This window comes from Triturus cristatus, chromosome 4_1, assembly GCF_964204655.1.
Source record: "Triturus cristatus chromosome 4_1, aTriCri1.1, whole genome shotgun sequence".
NCBI classification, from domain to species: domain Eukaryota; kingdom Metazoa; phylum Chordata; class Amphibia; order Caudata; family Salamandridae; genus Triturus; species Triturus cristatus.
The window spans coordinates 65,568,696-65,583,706 of record NC_140585.1 but is presented as its reverse complement, the minus strand read 5'-3'; the positions used below and the strand labels follow the sequence as shown (position 1 = coordinate 65,583,706).

Here is a 15,011-nt window from a genome sequence, read left to right as displayed (position 1 = left end):
GCCTTGCTCTGTTACGTTTCTGCCTTGCTCTGTTTGGGTTTACCTCCCCAGCTTGGCGTTGTGACGTCCTGTATCGTTCTTGAACATGCTGTTGTATTGCCCTACCTGGTTCCTCTTCCTGACTATTTGTAAAGCGCTGTGATACCCTCTTGAGTCTTGTTTGCACTACATAAATCTCTATAAATAAATAGGAACATGTAGACATGGGGTCATTCAGCAGCCAAGAAGGTTGCACCAAGAAACAGCTAAAGAGGTAATGCCGAGAAGCTCCAAGTTCATCAGGACTCTAAAACCATCTCTGTTTACCCTGGGAGAGTTCATATTCTCCTAATATAGAAAGAGTTACAGTGGCCCCCATTTGCCCGCCCCCCACCTCCAGTTCACATATCTAACACATAAATCTGTATTCGGCAATACTTAAAGCAATGGTTTGTTGCATGCATACCTATGAGAACTCGGAGGTCAAGTGATTACAAGTTGCCAACTCCCCAAGAGTGTTAGGCTGAAGGCAGGCGGTAAAGCGGTGCCTAGTCCGCCGTGCCGCAGATGGGACTGTTCACTAGAGGATCTGAGACATCATGGCCAGAAAAGGTTTTAAGAAGACTTTAAACCCTCACCTGTTTTAACAGGTGCTTGTAGTGCCTAGTTTATGGTCTTTAGCACTTTGTACGATCCTAATAATGTTGCTGACCTTTTTCCTCAGTGCTACGGTGTCTGCACCATAGGGATGGAGAACCTGCCTTACATCATCATTGCGTACGGACTCTCGGCTTCCATCTTCTCCTGCCTGTCCCTCTCCATGCTGAGGCTTCCTCGCCAGGTGACCCTGGTCTCAGGTGCAGCTATCCACGCCATCCTCATCATCGTCCTCTTCTGCTGGTCGCCCACGCCCCGGAACCCAAACCAGAACCCCTTCATCTACCTGTTTGCAGTGGTGTGGGGGATAGGCAGCGCCTTGAACAAGACTTCTTTGAGCAGTAAGTAGTGGTTATTGTATGTTGGGAAGAAATGGTGGCGGGAGGAGCATGGACAACCAAGCTGGAGGTGGCTTACCGTACGCGTGCCTTACACAACCCCCACCTTGTGGCCACAGAACACTTACCAGTGCTGATAGCTCAGCTAGAAACATTACGCATGCATAAAATACTCACTCAGTTCAATTCACAAGGCGCATGGGTGCATCACGAAAAGGACATTGACTCATCAGTATTAAGATTTATTTATTTTGGAATGTTGTAAAGTGCGGCAATGACCCCTTACTGCAACTACGAAGCACTAAAGGAGCGCTTGTAATAACATGCTGCCTTGGGAAATAAAGGGTAGGACAAATATAATCGGATGTGAGGTGTGCGCCTTTGTCCCGTATTCCTCGATCAGTGCCCTTGTGGTCACAATTCATTAGCACAAGATCTATGTAAAGAGTTTGGTATACAAGAGATTTACCTACGGACGGGCATGGGTTCTAATGCCAGACTAGGATGCAAGATGTTCCGGAGTCTAGGACGAGGAAGCCCAGTAAATGACCTCCATGTTGGATAAGGTGCAGGTTACAGAGTCTGGGACAAGGGAGCCCACTTATCGGTCTCCATGTTCTATAAGGTACAGGTTACAGAGTCTGGTACAAGGACTTACAGTAGTCGGCATCCATGTTGGATAAGGTGTAGGTTACAGAATCTGGGACAAGGATGCCCAGTAATTGGCCTCCATGTTGGATATGGTGTAGGTTACAGAGTCTGGGACAAGGGCTCATAGTAATTGGCCTCCATGTTGAATATGGTGTAGGTCACTGAGTCCGGGACAAGGACTCATAGTAATTGGCCTCCATGTTGGATAAGGGGTAGGTTACAGAATCTGGGACAAGGACGCCCAGTAATTGACCTCCATGTTGGATAAGGTGAAGGTTACAGAATCTGGGACAAGGATGCCCAGTAAGTGGCCTCCATGTTGGATATGGTGTAGGTTACAGAGTCTGGGACAAGGACTCATAGTAATTGGCCTCCATCTTGGATAAGGTGTAGGTTACAGAATCTGGGACAAGGACACCCAGTAATTGGCCTCCCTGTTGGATAAGGTGTAGGTTACAGAATCTAGGACAAGGATGCCCAGTAATTGGCCTTATTGTTGGATATGGTGTATGTTACAGAGTTTGGGACAAGGACGCCTAGTAATCGGTCTCCATTTTGAATAAGGTGCAGGTTACAGTCTGGTGCAAGGATGCCCAGTAACTGGCCTCCATGTTGGATAAGTGCTGGTTGGATGATCATAGACTCATGTCACTGGTATTGTGGTGATGGGTAAGTCAGACTGTGTATGTACCAGGTCATTTGTTCCAATGTACATTTGAAGTGCATAGATCATAATGCTGAGACACACTTGCTTTGAAATTAATCAGAAATGTCTCTACAGACAGTCTGTCAGAGAAAGCCCTACATACAATTCTGCCATGATTCAGATCATGCTCATCATTAGATGGTTTTCTGGTCAATCCCAGGTACCTGCTTTTTATTTGTGACTTTTCTGCCTAGTCTGTAATTGTTCCACCCTGGTGCAGGAACTGGTGTTCTTTCTTCTTTTTTCTTACATTGATGCTTCATTTAGCACTCCATGATAGAGCACATCCTGCTCCTTGTTCTTCCTAGGTCTGTGCACCTAGAGTACGCTCATGGTTGTCGCCTTGCAGAGGAGAAGCCAGTGTCTTCCACCTCCTGCCTCACCTCATGCAATGGTGTGCCTTATCATTCTTGAACTCTCTTTCTACCCTTCCACCACTTTCATTCTTCTCCCCCAGCTTTGTCTTCTACCAACCACTCAGCTGCACTCTGCTCCTGTCCTTGGTTCCCTCCATGCTGTTGCCATTCTAGCACTGAGGCAGAGCGTGCTGCTCATTCTGGTGGCACCAATGTGGGTGAGACAAGCATGGTACTCCATGCTTTTATAGGTGTGAGTGCACCCGCACCAGAAACATCCACTGAAGACAGATCTTCTATCTCAGCATGAGGATCAGCTCAGTCACCCAGACCTCAGACAACTCAATTTAGCGACCTGGTACCCAAGGTCTTACATTTGGGATACCTAAAAACTTCCTTTCCTTAAGAGTGTATCATAATCTTCCTTTATTTTTTTTTGTTTGTTATTCCACTTCTCAGTGGTCAGTTCTTTTTAACTCTTTCTTAGTCTCCTGTTAAAAAGCTAATCCGTTGTGACGTGCAGTCTGGCCCTCCGTGTAACTTTGTGACTGATTCATAAATCAATATGGGAGCCAGTTAAACCATTTAAAATTGTGCTACTTTAACTTTGCATTTACATTTGACTTTTTAAGGTAGTAGTGATTTAGAAAATACATTTTTTATAATAAGCAATGTGTCTAAACCACTGTGCTTTCAACTTCGAAAGCACAGTCTATTTAGAACTCTTTCCCCACTCTGTTTTAGCTCAATTTCCATAGCAACCCCCTTTTGAACACTCTCTTGTACCAGTAGGTCAAACGTTCACAACACATTATATAAGCGGCATTCTAGCTTCAAATTCAACTGTAGCAGGTGTGGTTGACTGTTTAGAAATATAAGCACATCCAAAATACCGTACATTTTTAAACGTTTTCCAGACCTAATCACATATCTACTTACTTTTCTAATGGCGTTTTAGGTAGCGCAAACTTGTCCAGAAGGTATCGGGTATCAAAGCACTTTACACAAGCACCAGTTGCGTTTCATGAGGACACAAGTGATTTGCCCAGAATCACCGGATGTTGCACATCCATGCCGAGACTCGAACCCAGTTCCCCAGATTTTAGGTCAAACCCCCTAGCGTTTACACCAACTCCTCTCTTTCAAAATCACTACCTAATTTTAGGTCCCTGCATAGTTACACCATCCAATAAAATGTGTTATTTTTATAAAATAGGCCCTGTCCTCCATTCTAACTGCCTTTCATTTTCAAGCCTGTCTCATTCAGCTCCAGCTTTCTCCTGTGTGCTACTCCTCCTTACCATCAAAATGGCTAGAGTGTGGATTGTGGGTCATAGCTTTGTGTTTTTGTCCAGAGAGTCTGCTAGAAAGAGTTGCATTGATAGGGACATGGGTCTGCTTAATGTGACATTATTTGGGGTGGACAGAGATGGCATCAGTTGCTGCCTTTGTTTGAAAGCACTGCAGATAGCCAACATCAAGACCTCATGATTGTGCTCTGTGGTGGCAATGACCTTGGCAAACTTACTGGGGTAGGGCTGGAAATCCTAATAAAGGATACCTTGGTCAATTAATTGAACTGTTGCAGGGATTCTGCACATATACAGAACTATGCGCAGGAAACCAGGACCTCAGTGTGTAGTGGTGTACCAAAAACCCACCTTAGTGCCCGGATCCCCAATCCAACTAGCTATAGTGTCTCATTCGTTCTCCGTACTACAGCGAAGCTACTAATGATTAGACATCCTAGAACATGTAACTCAGATCCTCCCAGGAATCGCAAGAACACTCTTTCGCTCACTCACTCATACTTGTCCACAACGTGAATAATCAGAGACACTGTATAGTTTAAAATGTTTATTTTATCTAACGTGCTCTATAACTCAGTATACAAGCCAATACTAGCAGCAAAATGCATAAACACAAGATAGTAAGCATTGTTACAATTCCATAGAAAACAAACCGGGATATCATCCTATAAAGATAGTGGAAAAAGGACTACCGTGCCTTGCCACCCTCCCCGTGCTAGGAACTATTTTATTATAGAAATAGAAGACCTCTGGGCTTTGTCAGGGAGGACCCCATACCTCTAGGTTTAGATGCAAAAGTTTACATCTCCGTTCAAGCACAGCTCTTCTCTCTGGAAGGGTATTCTTGAAGTGCCTAACATGCATGCAATGCCTTATTAAAAGCACTCGATTTTCAGTAGTGCAGCTGTGTGTGTATTATGTCTAACATGCATGAGACTGACCAAAGCAGGTTAACAAGAGACATTTTTTTTCGACCTTGAACACGATGTGCAGACAAGACCCACAGATAACAGCAAGAAACGTGAAAGGTACACGGTTCTCATGTGGACGAGCACAAGCACTGGTTTTGCAAAAACAAAGTAATATAGAAATGTGTGCAAAAGCAGCAACATGGCAGCCAAGCGTGTACTAACATATGCTAACTTAGCAATGTCCGCAGGGAATCCAGTATCCTCAATACACCCTTCCCTGGTCAGTCCATTGGATGTAAGCATAGGACGAACATAGAGTTCAAGAAGCGTGAGCAGAGCTCATGAGTTTCTATAGTCTATCGAATTTGGAAAAAGTGGATGGTGGAGAGGAAAAAAAATCTAAAGAAAAAAAAATGGGATTGCAAATTGGGTGCGAACCTCTAGTTAGCCAAAAAATACCATTAAAAATAGGCAAAGATATGCACCAGCCATTTATTTTTTTTTTTTTTTTTATTTTTTTAAAAACCTTTATTTGTGCAGAGTAAAAGAACAAATACGGGCCTACAACCATCAGGCCGGCCACAATACGGTTGAGCACAGAGGCAAACAATACATTCCCTGTGCGGCAAGGTCAAGATTAGCAACGATTCAGGATTCATACACTGGAGGGATCCTTGACACCGGGGGAAGGAGAAGTGAAGGTTAATTTTAAGGTTTTCAAAAAAAAAAAAAAAAAATTTTTTATCGAGAATAAAGTCAGTAAAGGATAGAAACAAGGAGATTCGAGTCCGCAAGTCGGCTTCATACACTGGAGAGCAGCAGCATCATTAAAACAGCCATAGAAAATCTCATACAGTAAGGCGATGCAATTAGATAACAGGATCATCACAGTAGTAAATACGCACCCCCTAAAAGCCGCCCCCACTCAATCCACCCCACACCCGGACCCCGAATCGAAACAAGTATAGCGCAGAGACATGAAAGAAAGAGGCCCATAGAACTAAGAAGAAACAGTAAATTACCCCCCCACCCTACACCAATGCGGAGGCTATGGCCTACCCCCCCCCCAGCATAGTGCCTGTCGCCCAATGAACCCGAAATATAGACGAGAGAGAAAGTAGGAATAGAGTAAAGAAACTAAGAGAAGAAAGAAGAAAGGAGGCGGGGAGGAGCCCACGTATCCTCAGGAGCGCCCGACACCACCGGCCAACCAAGCCTCCACACACTGAAACCCCACTACACCCGAAGGCGGTCGTGGGAAGACAGCATGTAACACCACGGAAATGAAGGCAGACAGATCGCGACGAGTGCGCACAACATAAGTAGACAATTCCAGTCCCAGTCCAGCCCGGCCGTGAAGCCATGATGATAGAAAGTAATCTAGCCCTGGCCCGATCGCGGGCGTACGATTAGACCCGCCCCCTCTTGAATGCCCCCCATCCCGAACAGACAAAGACAATATGGCCACTTGGGAGAAGATGGAGAAGTAGAGTCACAAAATGGCCGCCGATCATCTATGGAGGTCCCCTTGCACACCATATAAAATCCAGACCTGGCTTGTAAAGTACATGAGTTCCACATAAAAGGAGTCATAGGCCACCGTGAACGGTTCCTCGAGGTCGCCAGGTGTAGTTCAGCTGGAAACTCCTGCGGGCACGGTGAGGCAGGCAACAACAAAGCAGGCAGCAATGACCGGGGAAACAAAGTATCTGCCATTGAGCAGGAGAGCGATTGATCCCGAGCGCCGGGAAAGCCAAATGCAGACACCAGTGTAGCACCGTTATACCCAGTCGTTGCTTCCCCGCAGGAGGGCCACAGCACTGGCAGACTCACGTCTTGTTGATCACAAACGGGGCGCTCACGGCCCGCAGCAGACAGTGTAGAGTCGAACCGCTCACTCAGCGTTTGCAAGCCGACACACAATTGCAGACGAAAGTCCCGCAGGGCAGCCAGAACGGAGCCGTATGTCAGCGGAGGCTGCGTCCCCCCAACGGCAGCAATCCGGGACGGCACTGGGGAGCTGGAGTCTGGTAGAGGGAGGGCGAAGCGGGCAGCGGGCGAGACCGGAGCATCACCCCCCAGCAGCGAGCAGGCAATCAGCGCCATGTTTTACCGTTGAACGGTACCGTGGCCAGGGGGGGGGATCGTGACAAGGAGGCAATTCCCAACAGGTCTGCGCCGCAACAGGTGAAAGCCAGCAGTCTCTTCCCCTCCCTCGGGCGCTCTTTGCAGCCGACTAGACCATAGAAGAAGGGGGTCTGCAGCCTTCCACGGCGTGGTCCACAGAGCGGGGTAGGAGACCCGCCACACCGGGGCTTACCCTCTGGCTCCAGCCCGTCAGATGCAGGGTACAGGAGGTGTCCGGGCGTCTCTCTCCCGGCTCTTCTGGCGACCGTACATGGCGTGAGGCGGGATCGGGACCTCGGGCTCAGATTTGCACCAGCGGGTCCGGTGACTGCGACGCTTCCAGGGGGCCGGCCGAGGCCACAGTAGAGCAAGGGTCCAGGGCGGGGAACAAAGGCACCAAAAACTCCGGCATCCGGGCGGGCTAAGACTTCGGGAAAGCGGCGGCGCAGTCAGCGCGTCGTCGCACGCGTTGCACCTCGAAAATCGGCAAGGATAGGAATCAGGATGATAGTCCGAGGCCAAGGGCCGACGGAGCCGGGCGCTCAAGCGACTGCTCCGGTCGCCATCTTGGCTCCTCCCCCCTGCACCAGCCATTTTAATCCATCTGAGTGTATGTTCTGCTTGGGTTTTCGGATCAGATAGAACCTGCTCATCAGAGCCTCACTAACCCAGCCAGAACGTTACCCCCTCCCTAGAACCTATTTCTAATCCTACAACCACATATATCTATCACCTAAGGACAGGGGATTCCTACTATGCATACCAAGATCTCATAAGTGGCGGCCTCGCGGTCCCATACGAACCCAGACCTCTCTGCCCATACGACAGTATCAGCACAATCGGCGGCCTCGCGATCCCCTACGAATCCAGACCTCTCTGCCCATACGACAGTATCACAAGTGGCGGCCTCGCGGTCCCATACGAACCCAGACCTCTCTACCCAGACGGCAGTCTCAGCACAATCGGCGGCCTCGCGATCCCATACGGATCCAGACCTCTCTGCCCATACGACAGTATCACAAGTGGCGGCCTCGCGGTCCCATACGAACCCAGACCTCTCTGCCCATACGACAGTATCACAAGTGGCGGCCTCGCGGTCCCATACGAACCCAGACCTCTCTACCCAGACGGCAGTCTCAGCACAATCGGCGGCCTCGCGATCCCATACGGATCCAGACCTCTCTGCCCATACGACAGTATCACAAGTGGCGGCCTCGCGGTCCCATACGAACCCAGACCTCTCTACCCAGACGGCAGTCTCAGCACAATCGGCGGCCTCGCGATCCCATACGGATCCAGACCTCTCTGCCCATACGACAGTATCACAAGTGGCGGCCTCGCGGTCCCATACGAACCCAGACCTCTCTGCCCATACGACAGTATCACAAGTGGCGGCCTCGCGGTCCCATACGAACCCAGACCTCTCTACCCAGACGGCAGTCTCAGCACAATCGGCGGCCTCGCGATCCCATACGGATCCAGACCTCTCTGCCCATACGACAGTATCACAAGTGGCGGCCTCGCGGTCCCATACGAACCCAGACCTCTCTACCTAGACGGCAGTCTCATACGACAGTTCATCCTATGATCACCATAACATACAAAAAGGGAATCAGTCTCACTATTCATCAGATCACACAAGGATTGCCAGTTCGGGCATAGCCTGTTCTCAGGTTTGAGGGGCTCCTCTTTCCCTTATTCAGTTACCACTTACCTGATCAGGGTTAACATCTGTTCATGTAGCCGCAGCTGACTAGAAGAATAGGCTACCCTCTTATACAAGAACACACACAGCATATGTTGGTTCACTACAAACTGGATACTTTATTACTCATTGCACATACAATCACATAACATTACGATATAACACATAACCTGCAAAGAAAAGTGAAAGATTAAGTTGTACACTCTAATAAGAAAGGGTCGACATCACCTTAGTAGTATGTAGCCTGCACTCAGTGGTCATCTAGGCTCCCTTCTCGTCTGTGCCTCGGCTCGCCTGGGATCACCCTTCTCCGAGTCACTGGGACCTCTTCCTTATCGGCTACTCTCTCCTCTCTGGTTATTCTGTTAGGAAAGCATCTGTCTCTCAGTTCTTCTCCGCCCTCAAGATGGCGTCTGTCTTCCCTGGAATAAGTAGTAGCTTTACTGCTAACGGCTAGATGCCGCCTACGGACTGCTCTCGTAACTGCCTCAGACTTTCACTAATATAGAGGTGCATTTCCTCATGGAAAATTCCGGCCCGTAACCTGCCGCCCACCAAATTCTTGTACCTCCCCGTACCAAGGACACGTTCCCAGCCGGCCGGCCTGATGTAGTGTCTTCGGCATGAAGAAAAATACAATCCTTCGATAAGGGCCGGCCTGAACCGGTTCTCTCCAAGCGAATAACACCTCATAACTAAAACATTACGTTTGACCTAGAAGAATCCCAAGCTGCCGGAGCAGAAAGAAAGATGGAGTCTCTCCCGTTTGAGGCCTACCAGGCCTGCATTCAGCACGGCTCCATGAAATACCCTCACTACAGGACAGGTTATCCCTAATACTAACAAATCTATCCCCTAGGCTATATGTGCAAGCCCTGATCTATGGGGAAGAGCACAGAATCATGTCGAAGTGCCTAGTAAATAGGCTCCATCCACTACTCTAACCCTTAGGCTTGAATGGTAAGAGACTGAAGTCACATTCAATCACTTGTTAACACAAGAAGGCCAGGAAAATCGAGCAGAACATTTCACCCTTGACTTCAGTCTATTATACATTCATTAAACAGAACTAACATCTGTGGAAGAATAATATGAAACAAAACTAACTGATCTATGTCTATTACCAGGTGTGCAGAATTGAAGTAGTGAAGGAATACACTGAATAAAGCAACAGATGGAAATCAAAATGCCAATAGCAATCAGAATACCTCCAGAATATTTGACGTAACATATGTAAATCAGGTAACCAATTAAAGAGCCAGTCAAACCAGCCCTGGTCAATGTGTTTTCTAACTTCTTCTGTTAAGTCATGTAGCTTATTAATGTGAGCTCGAATGGATTGTGTATGATCAGACAAGTTAAAACAACAAAGACCCTCAAAATCAGAACAATCGTGTCCATGTTTAAGCAAAAGATAATCAATGGCCGCTCGATTTTGCAAGATAGCCCTTCGTTCACCCTGGGCGTCTAATAGCATGTCCGACAGGACTGTAGAAGTATTATTAATGGATTTCACCATCCAGCAGGCCATTTTCTCAATAGATTTTGCATTATAAACTGCCAAAGCAGGAACACCAATAATTGAAATAGCCAGGCTAAGGTATTTGGACTTAGAATATAAATGCAAAGATGAGTCACAATCCTCCTGTAACCTCACTGTATCTCGAATCACACGAGAGTTGGCATTCGGATGTGATGAAAACATGAGCAAGCTTAGTCTAGTAATGGCACAAGGGCCTCCAGAAATATTTGTGGGGACATATGGCCAGGAAGTATTACCACATGAGAAAAGCCATCCGGCAGGTAGTAACATCGTGCGATAATGACTGGGGGCAACTACCATACTCTTGCAAGTCATGTTATTCTGAACAGAAGTACACATTTTCGGTGTCCTTTGAAGGCACAAAGTTCGTTCATGAGTGGTGAATGAGGTGGCACCTTTCAATTTTAAACGCATACATTCCGAAATTGCACTAGGATTACACGTAAGGAAAAAACACAAATCACCTTGTGTGATATCATAGGTAACTATTTGGGACTGGATGGGGGGTATCGGGTCTGACAATTCAGTACACAAGGGGCAATACTGATGGGTAGCGAAATCGCCCAGAAGAATATTGGGGCGAGCGGTTGATATATTGAAAATATGAGTCAGAGTCTCCAACGAAGCAGGGACAGCAACCAAACAAGTTGCCAAAATGTCATTTACTGATCTCATCGGTGTCAAGCAGAAATGAGGGGCGCTAGTCACCCGTTTCGCTAGTGAAGTCCAAAAGTTCGACGACGAATCCCACGCAGCGAAGGAACGCGACACTCGGGTTCTCAACTCATCCCGGGTTGATGGGATCCCTCCTCTCTCGTCGTAGCAGCCCAAAAACAGTCCAACGCTGACACATCCTGCAGCAACAGTCCAAAGAATGATCTGAAAGAGAATCAAATACAGGCATTATTCATTCTCGTAAGTAACATTTGTCAGCCGGGACTGCTTCCCAGCTATCTTTCCCTGGTCTCATAACTAAAATGGTATTATCTTGACCGGTTGCAATGACCTCTGCTTGTTCAGGGGGATTCTTAGGCGACTGCACCCAAACTCTGGCCCCAGGATTATCTGTGGAGCCAAAACCTTTCTGGCCTCGTACAGTTAGCAACGTTGGGGCAGTGCCTTTTACCATCTCACCACTGAAGACAGGCATTATTAGCAATTGAGCCACTCGGTCAGTTTTATGTATCAGTAAGTCAACCTCACTGCTATTCAGCAGGAGCACCTTAATCTCTCCCTGATAATCACTATCAATGATTCCTCCAAGCACCTGAATACCTTTTACAGCCAGCCCCGATCTAGGGGCAATTAATCCGAAATTTCCAGGTGGTATCTGAACACCAACACCTGTTTCAATGATGACTCGATCTTTACTTTTTATAATGGTGTCATCCATGGCATGCAAGTCTAAACCTGCCGACCCTGGGGTTGCTCTGCATGGAGCTAAAGCTCCGGGAGTAATCTCCCAGTACATCACAGTCTCTCTGATCTCGTTAGGTTTAGCATCAACATTCGGAGGAAACAAACGCATAAGTGGGGATTCAGCATTTAGAAAAGGACGGTTATTCAAAATCAATAGCGCTTGAGGCAAAAAATCTCGCCAATTCTTATACTTGTCATCTGTTAATTTGCGAAGTTGGTCTTTTAGCAGGCCATTCAACCTCTCCACAAGACCCGAGGCCTGTGGATAATATGGTATATGAAATACCCATTCAATATTGTTTTCCACACAGAATTCCTGTACCAATCTTCCACGAAAATGGGATGCATTATCAGATTGAATTTGGAATGGCACACCATAATACATCATAATCAATTCCAATGTTTTAATAGTATTCAATTGGGTAGCTTGCTTACAGGGAAGGGCCACCAACAGGCCACTGTATGTATCAACAATGGTGCAAACATATTGACAATTCCTACTCATAGGAAGTGGACCAATGTAATCAATCTGCCAAATTTGAGCGGGCAATTTCCCGCGATGTAAATGACCTTTAACAATTTGGGGCACTTTGCGCTGCCTGATATGCTGACAAATGGGACAATGTAGAATAACATTTTTAATTAAATCTAGGGGAATATAAATTCCTCGATCAGCAGCCCACCTGCTAGTGGCTTTCTCTCCAAAGAGTCCTGCTTTCTGGTGGGCCCATTTCGCCAATCCCGCAATAACAGAATCTTGCGTGTCCACCACTGCCTCAGCAATTTTAGATTTCTCATCTGCAATATTATGAAAGAATTTGTCAAGAGAGTCTATCGGGGTATGAGCATCCACATGGAAGATTGTAACAGTACTCTGTGGGAGCATTTCCCAAATCTCCTGCCATAATTCTTTTCCCCACAATTCCTTGGAATGGATTTTCCAACTATGGGAATGCCAAGTCGGTAACCAAACTGCCAGTCCATTGGTAGTAGACCAAGAATCGGTAAAAATATGACATGTGCCAGGTAACTCTTGTTTCAGAACTTGGTAAACAGCATAGAGTTCAGCAAATTGACTGCTCTTACCCTCACCAGTTGTACTCAGCAATTTTTGTGTGATCGGATTATAGGACACTGCCTTCCAATGCCGTTTCGTCCCTATGAACCTTGCTGAACCATCCGTAAACCAGACATGGTTTCTGTCCTCTGCGGACAAATCATCAAAAGGTTTACCCCACTTAACCGGAGACTCCTGTACTAAAGGTACGGAACATTCACTCTCAGTTTCAGTTGATGGCGCCCGTGCCACCTGCTCATGCAAAGATGCAACTCCTTTTTGTCCCACACGTGCCCTGTCTTGTATATACCATTTCCATTTAATCACACTCGCCTCTTGGGCGTGTCCTATCCGGTGAGTTTTCGGCGAACTCATAACCCACTGCATGATAGGAATTTCAGGTCGCAAAACTATATCATGTCCCAAAGTCAATTGCTCGGTATCCACCAGAGCCCAATAACATGCAAGTAACTGTTTCTCAAAAGGTGTATAACGCTCACCAGCATCAGGTAACTTTTTGGTCCAGAAACCTAACGGTACTCTACTCTTGCCTTGTTTCTGCCACAAACTCCAATTCGCATAAAGGCCTTGTACAGACACATTCAAATCCACATCACCATCACATACAGGCCACAAATCCAGAGCATGCTGAATTGCTTCTTTTGCCAGACTGAACGCATCTTGCTGTGGTTTACCCCATTCAAATGCATTCTTTTTACGAGTGACCTGGTACAAAGGGGCCAATATTTGACTCAAATGAGGAATATGCTGGCGCCAAAATCCAAACAAACCAATGAAGCTTTGGGCTTCTTTCCTATTTCTCGGAACTGCAAAATCAAGAATTTTCTGTTTAACCTGAGGGATCACTTCTCGGTACCCTTCATGCCAATTAATACCCAAAAATTTCACAGCCTGGGATGGACCTTGTAATTTATCTGGGTTGATTTCCCAACCTTTCTCACGTAAGCACTCAATGACTCTATCCAATTGGGTCTGAACTTCCTCTTGTGATTCACCTTGGATCAAAATATCATCAATATAGTGACATATCTGAATTTGTGGATGAACTGGTACCTCAGCCAGATGCTCTGCCAGCAGCCGGTGACATATCGTAGGACTATGCACATAGCCCTGAGGAAGACTTCTAAACGTCATTTGACGCCCGTTCCACGTAAAACTGAATTGTTCCTGACACTCAGGGGCAATCGGAATCGAAAAGAAAGCATTAGCAATATCAATGGATGCATACCATGTACCCGGATGTTTCTGGATTCTTTCAATTAGGGTAATAACATCCGGTACTGCAACAGTCAAAGAGGGTGTGTGTCTATTCAATTCTCGATAATCAACAGTCATGCGCCAAGAATTATCACTCTTACGTACAGGCCAAACAGGATTATTCCAAGCAGAAGTAACTGGGGTTATAACTCCTGCATCCACCAACTCCTGAATAGTGGTACTAATCTCTTCATGTCCACCTGGAATACGATACTGCTTCTGACGAACCACTTTTGTCGCCTGAGGAACTTTTATGGGGGGCATTCTTAAACGACCAACCCGTACAGGCCTGGACGATATATAATGTTTAGTTCCAAATTGGTAACATCCATCATCTAAGTGCAAAGTCATTCCTTTCAAAATATCAATTCCAATTATGAATTCTAAGAGTGGCACCTCTAATACAGAGTATTCTTTTCTAGGAATTCTACCTATTCTCATTTCAAGTAAGGTTTGAACTGCGGGAGTTTCCTTTCCACCTAATCCGGTAATTGTAAAAGGCTGACCTTTAAACTTCTTTGATTTTCCATGAATAAGAGTGGCCTCCGCTCCTGTATCTACCAATGCTCGGGCCCTTTGGATATTACGATGTCTCCAATAAATATCAATATCTACATAGGGTCTATTATCTCTATGAGCCCATCTGTGTACTGGAGCTTGACCTATTTCCTAGTCCTTTTTATTGTGTTCTGTGTACCAGGATAAATCAGGATAAAGACTCTCACGGTTCCTAGGTATCGATACCTCCTGTTCATATCCATCTCCATTACGAAATGGATTACTGTTCCCTGCATTGTACTGCGGGTTTCGATCGGCCAATATGTGTTGATCCTCTCTCCTTCTCAACTCAGGGGATTGATCCCTATCATCTCTACGTCTGCTGTTAACATAATCATCTCTCCCCCTCTCTCTTTCCCCCTCTCTCTCCCTGTCTCTCTCACGACGGGGGGACAAATCACGCGCATAACGTCGAT

The 15,011-nt window shown here is 46.6% G+C and overlaps 1 protein-coding gene and 1 long non-coding RNA gene across 2 annotated transcripts in view; one reads left to right on the top strand and one right to left on the bottom strand.

Moving 5' to 3' along the window:
* The window catches only part of LOC146839538 (uncharacterized), a 1,010,507-nt gene that overhangs the window by 923,934 nt on the left and 71,562 nt on the right, over positions 1-15,011 (bottom strand). The gene's annotated exons all lie outside the window — the stretch shown is intronic.
* The window catches only part of UNC93B1 (unc-93B1 regulator of TLR signaling), a 260,649-nt gene that overhangs the window by 186,671 nt on the left and 58,967 nt on the right, over positions 1-15,011 (top strand). Inside the window, exon 10 of the mRNA XM_085651595.1 lies at positions 704-977. Coding sequence (XP_085507721.1) covers positions 704-977 — 274 coding nt within the window. The remainder of the gene's footprint in view (positions 1-703; positions 978-15,011) is intronic.